General features: G+C 28.6%; 2 protein-coding genes across 4 annotated transcripts; both read right to left on the reverse strand.

The window, feature by feature from the left end:
* Nucleotides 1-1,654: 1,654 nt before the first annotated feature.
* Nucleotides 1,655-4,225, reverse strand: LOC120256674. Of its 3 annotated transcripts, none has more exons than XM_039264360.1 (6): nucleotides 4,069-4,225; nucleotides 3,893-3,963; nucleotides 2,686-2,734; nucleotides 2,488-2,594; nucleotides 2,315-2,397; nucleotides 1,655-2,219 (listed from the first exon to the last, which is right to left on the reverse strand). In XM_039264360.1, the coding sequence occupies exons 1-6, from the start codon at nucleotides 4,115-4,117 to the stop codon at nucleotides 1,895-1,897; spliced, it is 684 nt and encodes a 227-aa protein (XP_039120294.1). In that variant the 5' UTR covers nucleotides 4,118-4,225; the 3' UTR covers nucleotides 1,655-1,894. The 3 variants fall into 3 exon arrangements, with proteins under 3 accessions (XP_039120294.1, XP_039120295.1, XP_039120293.1); XM_039264361.1 differs by having other exon boundaries at nucleotides 2,686-2,773; nucleotides 4,069-4,084; XM_039264359.1 differs by having other exon boundaries at nucleotides 2,488-2,734.
* An 814-nt stretch (nucleotides 4,226-5,039) lies between these two features.
* Nucleotides 5,040-7,692, reverse strand: LOC120256677 (abietadienol/abietadienal oxidase). The gene is made up of 9 exons (XM_039264366.1): nucleotides 7,459-7,692; nucleotides 7,046-7,370; nucleotides 6,809-6,958; nucleotides 6,467-6,706; nucleotides 6,304-6,384; nucleotides 6,129-6,207; nucleotides 5,924-6,045; nucleotides 5,590-5,717; nucleotides 5,040-5,140 (listed from the first exon to the last, which is right to left on the reverse strand). Exons 1-9 carry the CDS (start codon nucleotides 7,680-7,682, stop codon nucleotides 5,047-5,049), a joined length of 1,443 nt encoding a protein of 480 aa, XP_039120300.1. The 5' UTR covers nucleotides 7,683-7,692; the 3' UTR covers nucleotides 5,040-5,046.
* Between the last annotated feature and the right edge of the window lie 11,974 nt (nucleotides 7,693-19,666).

Raw genomic sequence — 19,666 nt, forward strand, 5'->3', positions numbered from 1 at the left:
TCACCATTCTTAACAAAAGTTTGTTCAAATTTGCAAAGACAGTAACATATGTCATATCAAGTTATTCACAAAATTTACATCATACTATATAAAAAAACTTGGTAGACCATCATTAATTTTATTTTATTTTATTTTTTTATTTTTTTATTTTTTGAGAGAGTAGACCATCATTGTTAACAAATAAACAAATCTAAAAGTTGGACTACATCTCCTTCCGCTAAGTTAAAATAAAAAAATATATCAACCATTTATTGAATTGCCGTTTTCCATCAAAAACCTTAAATAGCAGGGAAACCAATGATAAAAGCTTATGAATTACAAACATATGAATTAATGAATATGAAATAAAACATCAACTATTCTACATAACCCTCAATCAAAATCAGTAAACCTTTCCAACCTTACATAACAAAGAAACTCATAGTTGATTACTATGCTTTTTGTTAATTAAGGTTTTGATATATGCAAAATCAATTCTTCAATATGTACTCACTTATATTTATATTTCTTTCTTTTTCATTGTTATGGAATAAATTACATCAAGTGAATTTTTTTTTTTAATTTTTGTAAGTTAGTTATTTAATAATGATTTCTAAATATTTTTTATATTATAACATTTTATTAATTTTTTTTTGTGATATATATATATCACCCACAGGATTGCTTTGGGAATAAATATTGTATGATCCAAATTATACCTCCTTATAAATAAATGATTTATATAAAAAATAAAAAAATTCAACATTGGATACATAAATTGATATATAACTTATTTTTAAAAATAATATTGCTTTATAAATATTTTTTAGGTGGATGACTTCATTTCTATGTTAAAAAAATAGTTTTATTATTTCAAAATTCTTTCTAAACTTTTTGTTTACAGTGTATAAACAATACAATTTTTTTTTAAAGGGAGAATCAAAGAGAATAATATTAGGGAAGAATTCGAACCTTTATCTTTCCTTTGATTTTTACATTTAAATAGTACACTAAACAATATATACCATTAAGCTATTCAATGGTTGACACTAAGAGTGAAAAAGAAATCAAATCCTTGCCTTCCTTTCGATTCTAACATTTTTTAAAAGAATAATAAATAGTACATAACAGTAGATAGTCTAATTGTTGACACTGAATCCTCTACTTTCATTCTTATGGTTTTTTCATCAAACTATATTTTTCCAATGACTTCAATTTTCTCCAATATCTTGTTTAAAAATTCTTGTTACAAATAAACAATTTAAAAATAAATACAAATAAAACTGAAAATTTTACATGTAATATAATTTGATATATTTATAATGCTCAGGGTATTCTTCTTATTTATTTGCATATTTTTGGTGTGAGGAACAGGAACTCACATCAACAATACACTGAACTATAAATATAATTAAAAAAAATATAAACACAAACAACATGCAAGAAGCATTGATATACAAAGAATTGGCAATAAACTTCAGTTTATTTACCAAATAAATCTGCATGAAACTTAAATATCATTTTGCATGAAAAATAATACTCTTATTATTAACAGATACTATCAGTAAATTTAATCTGATAATCATTTAACATTAACTTCAAAGTTTTCAATACATATTGCTTGGCAATCCTTGCACAATATATATATATATATATATATATATATATACATATATAACAAAATATCAAGCATTAAACCAATTCCAACAAAACTTACATCATTTGATGTTGGATGCATTTCTTACAAATTTCTCTAAAACTCAAGTCAGAACAAAAAGCAATAAAGTAATAATATTTTGCAATACATTAAAACCTAAAAACAAAGATGTTTCTACTAGCATTCATCTTGTTCCTGTGCGAGAAAAAAATCGCACAAGATTTTGATTCTTCACATTGATCTGAATTTTGCCTCAATTCAATCTTCATCAGAACTCTCATAGGCTAATCCTAATAAACCTCCAACAGAATTTTCAGTTTTAACTTCAGTCTGAGCAATTGTCGGTCTTGACGAAGAAACATCCCTCCCCTGACTGGTGACTGGCGATAGCTTATGTACTTCTTCAACTGAGTTTGTAGCACATGAAATCTTTCCTTCTGTGTGAGGATCGGTATTCCCAGGTTTTGGACGTTGAGCGTCTGATAATGAACTTGGTTTGTTATTTTGTACCTGATCAGATGGACTAGAGACTCTGTGCCGCTTTGGTCTAATTTCTACGACATTCTTTAACAAATCTTGCTGCCTGGAAAATGGCAAGAATATTTACAACATGTTGGAATATATAGCGCAAATTTATCAACACAACTATTTATGTTAAAGAGTGAAGAAATGCATTACCTGATGCCACTCTTTGGCTTTGGTTCAACACGAAGGGGTAGAGGCAATGTCGCTGGTGCTTGATCAGCTATACTGGCTGCTTTGTATAAACTAGTTAAAGAAGGCAAAAGAGTCCTAAGAAGAACCTAATATCCTGTGAGAAAAAAAAAATATATGAAGCTTAAAAAGGATATCTTAAATGCAGCAAAAGCTCGTTTTTCTGTGCGCCGTAGAAGCCGCTCAGCATCTTCCTCTGCTTCCATTTGTTCCTTGAGATATAACAAGTCATCACTGTCCAGAGCTGTAAAATGCATGAGGGAAAATATATATATATAGCAAAACATTATAGGAAGATGAAATTTTGAGGTTTTGATGGTAAATAAAATAAGTACCGCCTCGTCCATGAAGATACCCTCCTCGTTCACCAGCAACCTCCTGCATCTGCTAGCATCAACCACCCCATAGGAAAAGCCAAGATCCCTGCCGGGGCATGTTATCAGAACTTGCTATTCAAAAGTAAAATATATATACAATATATTTACATGACTACACCCCAGCAAAGACGCATTCAGATCAACAAGAAGAGAAGATTTACTATAATATCTTCAAGAAGAAGTATAAGGACAAAGCTTTGTACATCTGTAACTAACATATCAAAAGTTCTACTTCCTTGCATAAACATACAAATTCTTAAAAATATGGAAAAAAGGAGAGCCTGCAGAACTGACAAATGCCACAATCTTCCAATCCTTCAAATTCCTAATCACTATTAGAAATTCAAAAAATCACATAATGACAAATGCAGGAAGCAAAATTAATATAGTGATTTTGGCACTTGATTATATTTTTGGTCAATTTTTGGCTTAATTTTGACAAGGACATGTTTCGATTGTTTTACTTAAAACTAACTGCCATCATCCTAAGCAATGACTACTAGCTTTTAGAAAAGAAGGTTTTACCAAAACAGGATAAATATACACCCTTTAAAATACAGAAACTGAACTACAGATATTTCCACATCCACAGGAATATTAATAGAAACCCACAGGACTAAGACACTTATCAAGATTAAACACTATGAATGTGAATAACGATCTAGTTCTTTAGTTTCAAATAATCAAATGGGAAGCATAGGATCCAGACCAGTGTTTCTCTTCTGATAAAAAACCACAAGACAATTACACAAGGATCCAACCCTCATCCATTGCACACCCTTGATCAAAATCACCACGAAAACCTAATTGATTTGTACATCTATTCAGAACATTACAAAAAACCATATAATCTAAGGAGAATAACTATGCGCAAAGCAATCAATTGGAGCTCTCAAACTAAAATTTAATAGAACCAGAACCATTTTGGCCTAAAAAGTGAATTCAAATACAATTTTTCACTGTCTTTCTAAATCCTAAATCATCAAGATGATCATCATATAAATCTACAGCAAACCTCAACAACAAACCATTAAAAATCAAAACTTTACCACATAAAACATCTTCCAATGTCCAAAACCGCACAATCACATTACCAGAACAAAACTTAGGATTCAAATCAAAACAAAGAAGAGATTGGAAGCAATAACAGGGCAGATCCGCTAACCTTCGCAACCATACGCTGGAACGTGATATCTTCATCATCAATCTTTTCCTTGCCCTTGCCCCACTTCTTATCTACCCAAAAGAAAAAGAAAAAAAAAATCAAGAAATATCACATCAAACTGGTTCCAAAATAGAAAAAAACAAACCCTAGAACAAGAAATAATCTTTCTGTGGTACCTTTGGGGTCGCTGAGATTGGTGTACTCTCGAACCTCTCGCCCCGCCATGCGGAGTAGGATTGAAAGCAGGATCGAATGGCGAACAGGGAGAGTAACAGAGCACAACGCGAGACCGAGAAAACTCGTCGTTGTGGAGACCTTTGAGTTCAAAGATGGTTTTTTTAGTAGTTCTCGATCCTTCGACGCTGGAACGGGTTAACGGGTTAACGGGTAAATCCGAAAATAGTTTACCCGAGACCCGGTTTAGTGTTCGTGTCTTGTCTTGCTAAGGAGTTAGCTAGGTGAAGGCGTAGATGTGTTAAGAAATTAACTTTACATACTTATCTCGCCCCAGATCCAACACATAATTTAAAAGATACTTCTTCCTATCCTTTTATTTATCTATTTTAATAAATTCATATAAATTAAAAAATGAGCTAAAGTTATTTGATAATTTAAAATTTATAAAAATTTATATTAAAATTTAAAAATTACCCTTATTTTACTACACAAAAAATATAAAGGGTAAAATTTTTTTAAAAAAATATCTAATATTTCATAAATTTTGTAAATGGGAAATAGAACCAAAGAAAAGCTCTAAAATGGGATAAGTAAAAAAAATTGTAAAAGCATTACATAGAGTTATTTTTTTTAAAAAAAAACTTCATTTATTTAGGAACCAAAATAGTAAAGTATTTAATGTGTATATATATATATATATATGCACGTGTAAAAATTTAATTTTTCCAAGATTATATATCAAGATAAAAACTTTATGTACAGTACAAATGATATTTTATTTATTATTCATTTTTTATTTTTTATTTTTAATACAATATGTATGGGTTTGTTATGTCTATAGTTCACGCATGACAAAAAGTGGTCTATATTTATAATAGCCTATTCACAAAATAATGTACAAATTTCACATTATTTGTAGCATGTACAAGATTTTAAGTGAAACTAAAAGAGTTTGAAGATTTCAGGCTGCCAAAATTTTATTTCAATGTTTCGGTTATTCGAATTTGGAATCCATTGACTAAACGAGCCGAAGGAAAGAACGACATTCTATCGTCTTTGAGTTGTATCCATCTGCAGAAAAATATTCAGAGAAAGTATTCAATCAGTCATCAGATTTTAATAAAATTTTATGATCAGTTCTTGATTTGAAAAGTAAATCATATTTTTAATTGATCACACATCAGTTAAATGTAACTCTGCATAATGCACTGTAATCGTATTTTATCAATTAGTAATTTTGTCAAGTTTTCAATCACATCCATATCATTTACCTTTGTTCGACAGATAAATCATACTTTAAAATCCCATAAACAATTAAATCCAATTCTGCATAACATTTTTTTCTATGGCTAATTTTGTCGAATTCTAATCACATCTTTACCGTTTACCTTCAATCGAAACAAAATTCATATTTTTGTCATTTGTGTTAGAATTGTGATCTTGTATCAGTTATTAATAAAAGTTAGTTCATAAACAACTTCATGTAAAGAATTTTAACTGACAAAGTGAAGGATATTAACCTGTACTTTGTAACAAAGTAATGCAAGAAGCTCGAAATCTGAAGCCTGGCTAGTTCAGCTCCTGGGCAGTACCGAGCACCTCCGCCGAAAGGAGTAAAAATTGGGTCTGTTCTCCAATTACAGGTTTCCTATAAATTAAAAATATGATAGAAATATTAGTCAGGAAATTTGCCGTGCACAAAGATGCATGATTTCATGCAAACCAAACAAATTATTTTGACCAAATTCAATCTAAAAGCTTAAGCTAATAGGATGAGAAACCAATTTTTTTTACTCGAATTCATATTTTCCAAATTAACTGATACTATATGTAACTCAAATAAAATTAAGTAACCTTATTGTTTTCATCCATCCATCTCCATGGATTGAAATCTAGAGCTCCTTTGTACAAGTTCTCATTGAGGTGTACTGCCGAAAGAAAAGGAACTACAAAGAATCCCTTCGGTACAATGAAGTCTAACAAACAAGCAAAAGAAACAGATAAGAAATAATTAATTAACACCATAAAATGCAATGAATAACATGTAGATAGAATAAACCTTGATAATGAACATCATCTTTTGCTTCTCTCATCAACCAAATTGCAATGCCTCCAAGCCTAAGAGTTTCGGCAATGACCTGTAGAATTTACTGAATGTTATGCACTTTACACTCACAGAATATCATTTCTAATCAACGAAGATTAACAGTTTATGATCAGATATTATTTCATACACATTGAGTGAATGGCATCGCTTTGTAATCCTCCCACTCAAGCATCTTCGCTCGGCTTTTCCTTGTGCTCTCATGTTCATTCTGCAAAAGTGATTAACATTGTCAGAAATGATGCATTAATTTTCTTTGAATGTGATTTAAGCTCAGATTAAATTTTCTTTACCACTAATTGTTCTAGTGCTTTGTGGCAGTGAGTGAGGAAATAAACAGCAAAGAGCATCGTCTTTGCTGTTGTCTCATTTCCGGCAAACAATAGATTTATAATAAAGTCAGCAATAGCATCATCAGATAAATTCTCTTCTTCTACTAGTCTTCCAAGCACACCATTTTTCATTTCCGGTCGTGGTAGCACCCCCGTGGTCTCAGTTATCTTCTTGATCTTTCTTATAATAGTTTCCCGTGCCTGTTATATTTAACATGAGAACATAAGCATTTCTGTTATATATTTCGCTCTCTTTTCTATCAAACTCAGAACAATGCATTTAATTTAAATTAATTCAATCACCTTCATTGCAGTGTGATAGGAAAAACCCGGCAATTTGATTGGGATAGAAAGGCAACCATCAACAAAATCGGAAAACAAGTGCGCCATTTCATCGATCTCAGACTCATTAGAAACACCGAGCAATTGATTAACCATCAAATCGATAGCCACCTAAAAAGTTCAATTCATGTTTTCAAATCAACAATATAACTCAAATTCAATAATAAATTAAACTGGAGAAGAACAAACAATGTTCACCTTTCGACAAACATCCTGAAGGACAAGAACTTGACCGGCATGAAAAGAGTCTAAAGTTCGAAGCATGACAATCTGAACATCTCTCAAGAAAGTCGAATTCAATTTATCTAATCTAAGCATGTTAGTAGCAATGCCATGGAGCTTCCTTTGCTGCTCGCCTTGAACAACTATAATTCCATTTTTGCCGACTAAATCCCTGAATGATTTCGGATAACTTGATTTGAACAACTTCCCTTCATTTTGCATGATGAAACGATTGAATGCCGGATCAGCAGAAACCACTGCTCGTCTACCAAAAATACTACATGAGAATATTTTCCCGTGCCTACGAAAAGTTTGAAACTATTTTAGCTCAAAATGGATTTGCATTTTCGATCATGGATTAACAGAGTGTTTGTTTTTGTTTGTCGTACCGATTAATTTGATCCTCGACATATTTAGGTGGATGAGAACTTGATACAGAATTGTACCATTTGAGTCCATCACCAATTAAAGGCCATCCATTTGATCCTGGTGGCAATTTTACTGATACCTTGTGAATTTTCGTACTCCGATTTCGTCGATACAGAAGAAAAAACACGAATAATGTGACAGCAACAATGAATATCCAGTAATTCTTATTGTATTCTTCTCCCATTTCAGTTTTATTTAAGATGAGAACCTGAATGAATAGAAATAGAATTAAGTGGAGTCTTTATTCTTACCATACAAAAAATATATATGAAACCATGTCATCTAATGAGCATAAATCTTGTAATTTAGGCATTGTAATTATCTTATAATTAACTTCAATTTAAGTTTTAATAAAGAATACAAAGCATGTTATTTAAATGAATAAAAGAAGCAATGAAGCAAACTTCCAACAAACTTATATATCAAATTAAAAATTGGCACAAAACTGCAACACATTAACAACAGTATTTTCACTCAGAGAAAAAAAACAAAAGATAAATCTCTTCTCAGTTGTTCATATCTTCCATGAAATCAACCAAGTTTGCAGTATAAATACTTAAAACATATGACAACTCTATAAGATAAATAAATAAATAAATGTAATTATAAAAAAAAAGAGGAACATGGCAAGGAAGAAGATGGTCCAAAAATGGAGGAAGATGGGAAAAAACAAGAAATGGAACAAAATCTAAAAGAAAGAAACAAGATCTAGAAACAGAATCTAACCTGGGCTTTTTTTTCAGTTGGCCAAATCTTGATTCAAAGAAAACAAGGAGGAGAAGAAGAGGAGGGTGAAGAAGAAGGTGGTATGAAGTTGCATATTAATTCTCACTCTCATATGCTTGCTTGCTCACCCATATTTATATTGCTCACAATACACATTCTTAATTCATTAAGAATTAGATGTAAACCAAACAAATATTTTCTCATTCGTTTTTTAAACAACTTGTGATATCATGTAAACCAAATATATATTGTGTGGGCGTATTTCAACCCAAAATCTTGTAAATATAATAATTAACTAAATTTGATATGATCACTAACACATTATCTAGACTTATTCCAACTTAGATAGTTTAATTTTACTATAGATCGATCATGTATGTATCTAATAATTTTAATATGCCACAGCCTCACTAGATCTAGTAGTTAAGATACTCGACTTCTATGCAATGGATCATAGGTTCAAATTTCTCTCAATATAAATAAAAAATATGTGTTTAGAATGATTTGTTTACATTATAAAATACAAATAAATAATTTTGGTGTTATTTTCAAAGGGCGTGAGATTATCTTGTATTGTCATTTTCTTGAAGTAGCACGGTCTCATTTCTATACCTCCTCCTTTTGTTATTTTATTTTATTTTAAATAAATGTGGACAAGATCGTAAATAGCATGTACAGATGTAAAGTTTACTACCTTCAATACATATGTGTCTTTTCTGTGCATGAGTTAATGTTTAAAACTTATTAATATCTTAATTGAACACAAACATCCCACACAAAAAAAAAATGATATATCAAGGAAGTTTGTTGGCTTTCTTTATTATTTTTGGATCACTTAATTATCTCCTGTGATTTTATGTAACTCTGGCATTTTTTTTTTAATCTTGTATCATGTATTTTTTTATGGAGCCCTTCAGTTTATTTTCTAGACATATTTGTAGCAGCAACAATTATATTTCTAATAATTTTACTTAGTTTGTATATATATATTAAAGTAATGGAAATTAATTCAATATGCTTGTGAACAAAGAGCAGTAAAATTGTAGGAAAACAAGGCACAAAACCAGGGAAGCATTTCCCAAGGCCAAGGACCTAACATCACATCTTGCCTCCTCTTTGCTTTCATTAATAATTCATTAAGTTTTTAAATTAATTCTTTGACATTATTCTATTATGCACCAAGATCTCATTGCCAAACAAATTGATTTTCATATTCATTAATTAAATCATTAATCTAATCTTGTTAATTTAGGATTTTTTTTTTTATTATTCTATTATGCACTAAGATCTCATTGCCAATCAAATTGATTTTTATGTTCATTAATTAAATTCATTAATCTAATCTTGTTAATTTAGGTTTTTTTAATTATTAATTAACAGCTATGATCTTATTGAAAATTCATATTAGTGCTTCTCACCAAAGCAATAGGATCTTCAACAATGGGAACACTTGAGCTTCTTTTTTTTGTTTTTAATTTTATTTTTCAAGAATTGAACTATTTTTTTATTTAATTATTTATAATAGTCTTGCTGACTGACTAGGGATTTTTGCATTTTCCTCCTTCAAAATTTTCTAATTATATAATAGGGATTTTTACTTGCATACCCCTTTAAAATCATGAATTTGCTTAAATACCCTCATAAAAATGATATTTGCTTGTATACCCATACAAATCAATTATATTTGCTTATATGCCCCTATGGTTAAGTTGGCTCTTAATGGCGTAAAATCAATGGATGGAATAAGGGTAAATTACCAAAATAGGTTTGCTTATATACCCCTCTAAATTTTTCTCATATGGCTTAGGTTGGATGATGTTAAGGGTAATTGGGTAATTTTGTTAAGTTAGGTTAAGTGGGAACTATGGTTAATTCCATAAACCCTAATGGTGGCTAACGGTAACTAACGGCAGGGATATATAAGTAAAAAAGTTAGTTTTAAAGGAGTATGCAAGCAAATAGTATTTTTATGGGGGTATTTAAGCAATTTCATGGTTTTGCAGGGGTATGCAAGCAATTTTCCCTATATAATACTAGTTAGTCTGTTCTTATTGAGATTTGCATTTATCTCCTTCAAAATTTCCTAATTACGGAAAAAGTCCTCCAAAATTTTATTTTCCTTCAAAATTTCCGATGTTCAGTTTCTCATTGTGTCCTCACCACCTCCTGTGTCCCCACCTCCACCTGTATCTTGTCCATCCTCTCCTCCATTTGTTTCACCGTTGATTGCTTACCCCCTTATCCAGGTCTCTATTCCCGCTCCTCCTCTTCCTCAGCAGTCACCCCCGGCAACAACGGCTTCCTCTGATGTGTTCCCTGCGGATGATCCTCCTGTACGTCGCTATCCTCTTCGTGATCGTCATCCCCCTGATCGCCTTAATCTTGCCTCTCAGCTTCTTGACCTACCTATTTCTTCCTCCCATGGCCCTCCAGAGCCATCTTCTTATCGAGGGGCTGTCTAAATACCTAAGTGGCAAGCTGCTATGTCTGCTGAGTTGGAGGCGCTCGAGCGCACCTCTACATGGAATTTGGTCCCCTTTCCTCTTGGTGCTATTCCCATTACCTACAAATGGGTCTATAAAGTCAAGACTCACTCTGACAGTTCTGTCGAATCGTACAAGACTTGTCTTGTGGCTCGTGGTTTTCAGCAGGAGCAGGGACGTGATTATGATGAGACTTTTGCTCCCGTGGCTCATATGACTACCATTCGAGCTCTTATAGCTGTAGCTGCTACTCGACGATGGTCCCTCTTTCAGCTTGATGTGAAGAATGCTTTTCTTCACGGGGATCTTCAGCAGGAGGTTTACATGATCCCTCCTCCTGGTTTTTCTTCTCCTTCTGGTTTGGTCTGTCACCTACGGAGGGCCCTCTATGGTCTCAAATAGGCTCCTCGGGCCTGGTTTGAATGTTTCAGTTTTGCTGTGGTTGCTGCTGGTTTTCAGCCAAGTCACATGATTTGGCTTTGTTTGTGCACTCTTCCTCTCGTGGTCGGACTTTGTTGCTGCTTTATGTGGATGATATGATCATCACTGGTGATGATCTTGCTCATGTGGATTTTATAAAGCATCACCTTCAGCAACATTTCCAGATGACTGATCTTGGTTGATTGAGCTACTTTTTAGGCATTGAGATCACTTCTACTTCTAGTGGTTTTCAGTTGTCCCAGCAGTTTTACACATCTAACATCCTCGCATGGGCAGCTCTCTCTGACTCTTGTGTTGTGACCACTCCTATGGAGCTACATCTTCAGTTGCGTGCTGATGAGGGGACTCCCTTATCTGATCCGACACGCTATCATCACTTGGTTGGGAGTCTGGTCTATCTTACCCTCACTCGTCCAGACATTGCTTATGCTGTGCGTGTTTTGAGTTGGTTTGTTAGTGCACCTACTTCTGTTCACTATGCCCATCTCTTGAGGCTTTTGCGCTATCTTCGGGCGACTCCGTCTTGAGGCCTTCTTTTCTCTCAGCATAGTTCTCTGGAGCTTCGTTCTTATTCTGATGCTACTTGGGCTAGTGATCCGTCTGATCGTCGTTCTGTTACTGGTTTCTGTTTGTTCTTGGGTTCTTCTCTCATTGCCTGGAAGTCCAAGAAGTAAACTGGTGTTTCTCGATCTAGCACTGAAGCGGAGCTTCGTGCTATGGCTACTACTGTTGAGGAGATTGTTTGGTTGCGTTGGCTTTTGCATGATCTTGGTGTTGTCTCGCATGCTCCTACTCCTCTACATTGTGATAACATTGGTGCCATTCAGATCACTTTGAATCCTGTCAAACATTCCCTCTCTAAGCATATTGGTGTTGATGCTTTCTTCTTGTGCGATCAGTATAGCAAAGGCATCTTGGCTCCCTAGTTTGTTTCTTTTGAGCGTCAGCTTGCGAATCTGTTTACTAAATCTCAGACTTGAGCACACCATGATTTTCTCTTGTCCAGACTCTCAATGTCTGATCCCCCGTGAGAGTTTGTGGTGGGGGTGGTGTTAGGGAATGCAGTTATATATCTATATTTGTATAGTTACCATATTTATGTACCTGTGTATCTATAGTTTTCATGTATGAAAAACTTGTGGTGTTTTCCACCTAACAATCAGTTCATATGAATGTTAGCATTTATCTCACTTGAATCTTTCTAAATGCATTACAACTCTTCAAAATTCTTTATTTATAAATAATTTTATTTCAGCATCGTGCATGCAAATAAATCATATGTTAAAAATAAGCACATGGGAGAAGCTGAACTCTATAACATATGTATACTACATTTACATAAGATAAAATTTAAATTAACTTTCTCAATAAAATAAATATTTTATATAAAAAATCTAATGTTAATCAACCAAATAATAGTTGGCCTAATTACATAAATTTCTCCGTCGCCATAATATTAGAACAATGGGAAGACTTAAACCCAACAAGAAGCTGCCTAGAAACTAAATAGATATCAACTTGTCCATAAGAAAATACATGGCCAATTGACCTTATTAAAGAAGAGAAGAAATGGTGTAAACACAAGGGAATGGAATATAAGTAAGTCTACAATGACTAAATGCTTAGAAAAACAATCTAAAAATAAAAATAAGTAAAAATAAAAGTTTATTGCAAGGCACTAAGCACGAGCACAAGAAAGAATAAGAAATGAAGTGTGCGCTGCGGTTGTCACTTGGCATTGACCAAGTAAACATTAATAATTGGGTAGTGGTGCCATTAATTAGATGTTTCATTGGGTGATCTTGTAGATCACACACGGCCGAGAGTTCAAGCACGTGTGATGTACTTTTCTAGATGAATTTTCATCAATAACTTGAACACATGTATATATATATATGTTAAAACTTATTGGAATGTCACAAATAACGTTAAATCATAATCTAGTTGTTGTTATTTTATTATAAAGATAACCCCAGAGGTGGGGTTAGCATCACTAATCACAGCTTTGAGGTTAGAAATGAAACAACCGTCGTTAGATGTCCCGAGAAATCATATACACTTGTTATATATATATATATATAAATATATTATATAATTTATTAGAAGTTAATATTAAATCTTGTTAATGTTGGAGTAACTAATAATCTAACAATAATTAATTTGAAAAAAAAATATTATTTTAAATAAATAAGCCGGTCTTTCAAGTTTAAGTTTTTAGATTAAATGATATCTAAATAATATATTTAATTTACATCTAAAACAATATTAAAGTTTGATTTATTTAATTTGTTTACAATATCATATATATATATATATATATATATATATATATATATATATATATATATATATATATATATATATATATATATATTAAAGTAGAAGCTAAAAGTATGACGTGTCAAGCTCTCATAAAATCTAAATAAAATATTACAATAATATTTAATGATTTAATTTAAAAATACAAATAGATTATTTATTTCATCATAATATAAAACTTATCTCTTTTATTTAATTAATATTTTTAAAATTTAAAATATGAAATATGTTAATCTATATCATCATAAATTAAACTTTTTTATTTATCAAATTATAATATTATTTATCATATATCATATTATAAAATTAATTAATAATAATAAATATCCTATTGTATCTAAATTTAAATATTTGAGATTTTTTTTATATATAGATTTATTATTATGTTCGAGTATAATTAATATTTTTAAAATAGAGCTTCTCAAAATATGGCGGAAAGGGTTGATTTTGTGGAGCTCACTAACAAGACACAATGAATGTTGAAGGTTCGGATGCTTCCAAGATAAATCGGAAATTAATAGATGGTCCTTATGGATGAACAGGTTTCTTTTTTTTTTCTTGATATAAAAATATTATATGTAACATTAATTGTTTTTTTTTTCATAAATTATCTAATTTTTTTTATTAAATTTGTAGTGTGGAAGGATCCATGCTCCGATAAAACGTTCATTGGTTCGACAATTCAAACTTTTGATTTTTGAAGAAAAACTATAGCTCAATTTTATAGTGGGAAATAATAATATGTCATATAAACCGATGCTTTATGATGCAACTTTGTTGAAGAAGTAATAGGAGAAGTTTCAAAGATAATCCTAAAGTTCAGGAATCCTGTGAAAAGGCAATCAAGCTCATGGATGTTGTGCTTCAAGATTTAGAGTATGTTTTTCTTATATATATATATATATATATATATATTTATATTTAAAAAAATTATATGTGTCATTATTGTCTCATAATCATATTTATTACGTCAAGAAGTTTTTTAGATGTTAGAGTATAATCTTATTTGATGTGTATTTTCTTTCTTTGTTTTTACAGAATAAATAAGCTTTCATGTACTCTGTGGGGAGACTTCGAGATGAGATTAATGGTTATTTAGAAGTTGAAGAATTAGGACCTATAATTATCTTACTCCAAATGTGTCGTGCCAAAAGATTCAGAGGTTAGAATATTTAATACTTATTTTATTGTTTTATTGCAGACGAGGTTAGAATATTTAATACTTATTTTACTACGAAACTGATGGTGAATTCTCATATTGAAGAAGTTATCAAATTTCGAAACAAGTATAGTTAGATATTTTAATACATTAATATATATAAAAATATTAGTATCAAGTTTTTCTTTTACTCTAATTGATTTACTAATCTTTGTAAAGGTTGATGAGTGAGCGAGATTGTAGTTCTCAAAAGATAAGTCAAGTCTCTTCTTCATTTGCCTACTCCATCTCTAATGATCTATCAAGTGAAGAAAATAATGTAAAATCTATTGGACAAAGCAAAATTCATAGAGGTAAAAAAATTACTGCAAATATATCATGCATGTATACTTTTGATATCCGTGTTTTGTGTTTTTTTAACAGAATCAATTATAATTTTTTGTTACTTCTGTAGTATTATAATTTGATCAAGTATTTTTTATATTTTTATTATTTTACGTTGGTAGTTATTGGGTTTTTGCCACTATTATTGAAATTGAAAGTGATTAAGATTTGTATTACTTATTTCCTGTAACCGATGTTCAAAGAAAGTCAATCCTGTTGGTAAGAGATTTTATTGTGAAAAGTGTGGCAAGTTTGATTTCGCGGGAACTCCTAGGTAGAATATCTATTGTACTTTTTTAATTATATATTTTTTAATTACTATTTTATTTATTATTTTTATTAATTGTGTGATCGTTTGGATTGATTAGATTTAAAGTCCAAGTAAGGGTTATTGATGAGACTGGTAATGCTTCTTTTCTTTTGTGGGATCATGAGCGCTTGCAATTACTTGGTAAAACAATTAATGATTTGAGACATGATTCGACAAAAGTAATGTTGTAATTTAAATTCAATTGTACAACACTAAACCTAACAAGCATGACCATTTTATTATATAATAATTGTTTTCAATTATCTGCAAATTTCTATGAATGTATCTTATCCTGCTGAGATTGACACTTGGGTGGAATGAAAAAAAAAAATATTATTTAAGGTTCAAATAATGAGTTAATATCAAAGTATATTTTAAGTCCTTATTTGAAAAATAAGGTTTGTTTGAAGCAAATTAATTTTGGTTATTTAATAATAATTTTTCATATTTAATATTTTGATAATTGATTTTTTTTTTGAACAAATAATATTTCAGGACTCTGATGCTCTTTCTCAACTTGACTATGTTGATGTTGTTGAGTTGAAGGTAATTTTTATGATATCACCTTTATTTTTATAATAATTTTTTATTAAATTTATGACTTAATAAACTTTGATTGATTTGTAGGACTCTATATTTAACAGTGAAGCTAATACAATAAATAAAATCATTATAAAGCAATCTAATCCATTCACTATAACAAATGACACTTTAATTATACTAAATAGCACAATTACTCAAATATCAATCAATGAAAAAATTGAAGCAAGAAAATAACTAATTTGTAATAAATGATTTTAACAATGTAGTCCCTTATAGGATTTTATTTGTGTTTTATGTCATTTTAACTTTGTTAAATTTATGACTATTATTTAATTTTAATGAAGCCAATGTAGTTTATTTATATCATTTATTATTAATATTAAATATTACCATGTATTATTTATATGCATAACAACGATTTTATCAAGCATAAAATGTGTAAATAGATAATGAAGCTATTATATTAATAATTTACTTTTCTTATTTAGTGGGGTAATTTAAGATTGTTTATATTTACTTTTTTTTATTGGAAAACAAAAATAAATTGCTATAAACAATTTTCAATTATAAAATAAAAAAATTATTGAACTTGAAATCTATAGGGAATAATATGAAGTTAATTTATTTTGAGTAATAAAATAAAATATTAAATGTTTGAAAATATATAAAATAGGGAATATTAGTAAGCATATATATGATAACCGACAAAAAAATATTTAAATAAGTTATATATATATATATATATATATATATATATATATATATATATATTAAACCATCTAATATCAAATATCATAAATGTATCTCTCTATATAGATACACATTTTTGGATTAAAGGGGTTCATTGTTCAACCAAGAGAAAAAAAAAATTATATTATATTATATTATATTATCATTATTATATTAGTTAATTGATTTTGAAAAAGAATAGATTATTAACTATCATAAATTTATCTCTCTATATATACGCATTTTTGGATTAAAGGGGTTCATTGTTCAACCAAGAGAAAAAAAAAATTTTATATTATATTATCTTATCATTATTATATTAGTTAATTGATTTTGAAAAAGAATAGATTATGTTAATAATTTTCAAAATATATCAATATATATAAATATATATATTTGTGGATGAATAAATAAAATTATTTTTAAAATATAAAAATTTCATACAATATTTTCAAAATCTCTGAAATCATACTAAAACTTTAAAACCAAATTTATAATTTCAAAAGTATTTATAATTGAAAATAATTATAGATAATTTCGGAAATCACAAAACTTTGATTTAATAAACACAAGATATTTTTATTATTGTACTAAAACTTTTAAAGTAAATTATAATTAAAAAATTATTTATAATTCAAAAAAAGTATTCATAGTTCTAAAAATTGACAAAACTTTCATTTACCTAATTATAATAAAAAACAAACTAGAAATTTTAATAGTAAATAAAAATAAAACAAGATAAGACATTAGGGCTTTTGGAGTAAGTGATTGGATTATCATAATTCATTTGCGTAAGCTATTTGTAAACATTCTCCAAAAATACAACAAGGTACGTAACATAAGTCTTATTTCATCCAGATATCTTATAATAACATATTATAATATATACATACTCATATATAAAAAAATTGAAATATATAAAAATAGGAAAAAGATTAATAATCATATATATATATGATATTTAAATATAAAAAATCAAAATATATAAAAATAGGAAAAATATTAATAAGCATATATAGTATATTTTTCTTGAATAAGCTTACCAAAACATGTAATTTGATCACCAAAAAATTGTATTGGACTTGGAATATGTATGGAATAAAATTAAGTTAATTTATTTTGAGAAATAAAATAAAATATTAAATGTTTGAAAACATATTAAATAGGGAAAATGTTAGTAAACATAATAACCTACAAAAAAAATTTAAATAATTTTTATTTTTCTTGAATATTCTATTATATTATTTTAAAATTAATGTAATAATTACATGTAATAAATTATTTGAAATATGATTTAATTAATTATATACTATTAGAGGGGTTGCACTGCATATATATATATATATATATATATATATATATATATATATATATATATATATATATATATATATATATAAACCATCTAATATCAAATATCATATATTTATTGTCCGACAAAAGAAAAAAAAAATCTTATCTTATCATTATTATATTAGTTAATTGATTTTGAAAATAAATAATTTATGTTAAGAATATCAATATATATCAATATATAAATATAGAAATTTGTGAATGAATAAATAAAATTATTTTTAAACTATAAGGATTTCATATAATATTTTCAAAATCTTTGAAATCATACTAAAATTTTAAAATCAAATTTATAATTTCAAAATTATTTATAATTAAAAAAATTATAGATAATTTCTGAAATTGACAAAACTTTGATTTTACTAAACACAAGATATTTGTAATGTTGTACAAAAACTTTAAAAGTAAATTATAATTATAAAAATATTTATAATTCAAAAAAATTATTGATAGTTCTAAAAATTGACAAAACTTTGATTTATCTAATTATAATCAAAGACAAACTAAAAATTTTAAAAGTAAATAAAAATAAAACAAGATAAAATATTGGGGCTTTTGGAGTAAGTGTTTTGAAACATATGGGCCCTCTAACAAATAGCAATTGCATAAGCTATCTGTGGATATTCTCCAAAAATACTACAAGGTACGTAATATAATCTAATTAGTTGTCTTAATTCATTTAGATATCTATAACAATATAATATAATATATGCACACTCATAATATTAATAATCATATATATATATAAACTTTGAATTACTTAATACTAATAAAAAATAAACTATCTTTTATGTTGTACCAAAACTTTTAAAGCAAATTGTAATTTCAAAAATATTTGTAATTCAAAAAAATTATTGATAGTTTCATAAATTGACAAAACTTTGATTAACATAATACTAATCAATCACAAACTAGAAATTTTAATAATAAATAACAAAAAAAAGTAGGATGAGAAATTGGGACCCTGTGGAGTAGATGATTGGATTATCATAATTTATTATCAATAGCAATTGCATCAGCTATTTGTAGACATTCTCCAAGAATACTAACCAATCTCTTTCACATGTTGGGATGTATTTAAAGAAACCTGTTTTTAGTCATGGACAACTTTATGTTGCGGTCTCTAGAGTTACAAATAGGAAAAAGATTGAAAATATTAATATATGGTAAAAATGGAGAGGCAACTAATTCAACTACAAATGTGGTCTTCAAAGAAGTTTTTCAAAATTTGGATTAGATTTATTTTTTTAAAACTTTGATTACCAATTTATATTGGAATATTTTTTATTTAGTACCTTAATAATTAATTTCATTATATTTAATTAATTTTTATAATTTATTGTTAATGTTCTTTTTACTATTTATCGCCCGTGCATCCCACGATGGTATAACACTAGTATATAATAAAATAAACAAACATATATAAACAATATATTTTGATTAACTAATAATCCCACATCAACCAATTAATTATTAAAAAAATAAAAATTTAAATATATAAAATATATACGGCTTCCAAATTAAATTAAGATTAAGAATAAATTATGTATTTGATTTGCATCTAATCATTATTATAGAAATTTAAAAGGCTATATTTTTAAATATTTACAATTATTTTGCCACTCCCTTTTATTTTTAACTTTTCCTTCGGCCACAACTAGTATTTATAAAAAATCTGACCCATCAAATCTTATTTCTATTATATCTGTAATAATTATTTT

This window comes from Dioscorea cayenensis, unplaced genomic scaffold, assembly GCF_009730915.1.
Source record: "Dioscorea cayenensis subsp. rotundata cultivar TDr96_F1 unplaced genomic scaffold, TDr96_F1_v2_PseudoChromosome.rev07_lg8_w22 25.fasta BLBR01001563.1, whole genome shotgun sequence".
In the NCBI taxonomy this organism is placed as follows: Eukaryota; Viridiplantae; Streptophyta; class Magnoliopsida; order Dioscoreales; family Dioscoreaceae; genus Dioscorea; species Dioscorea cayenensis.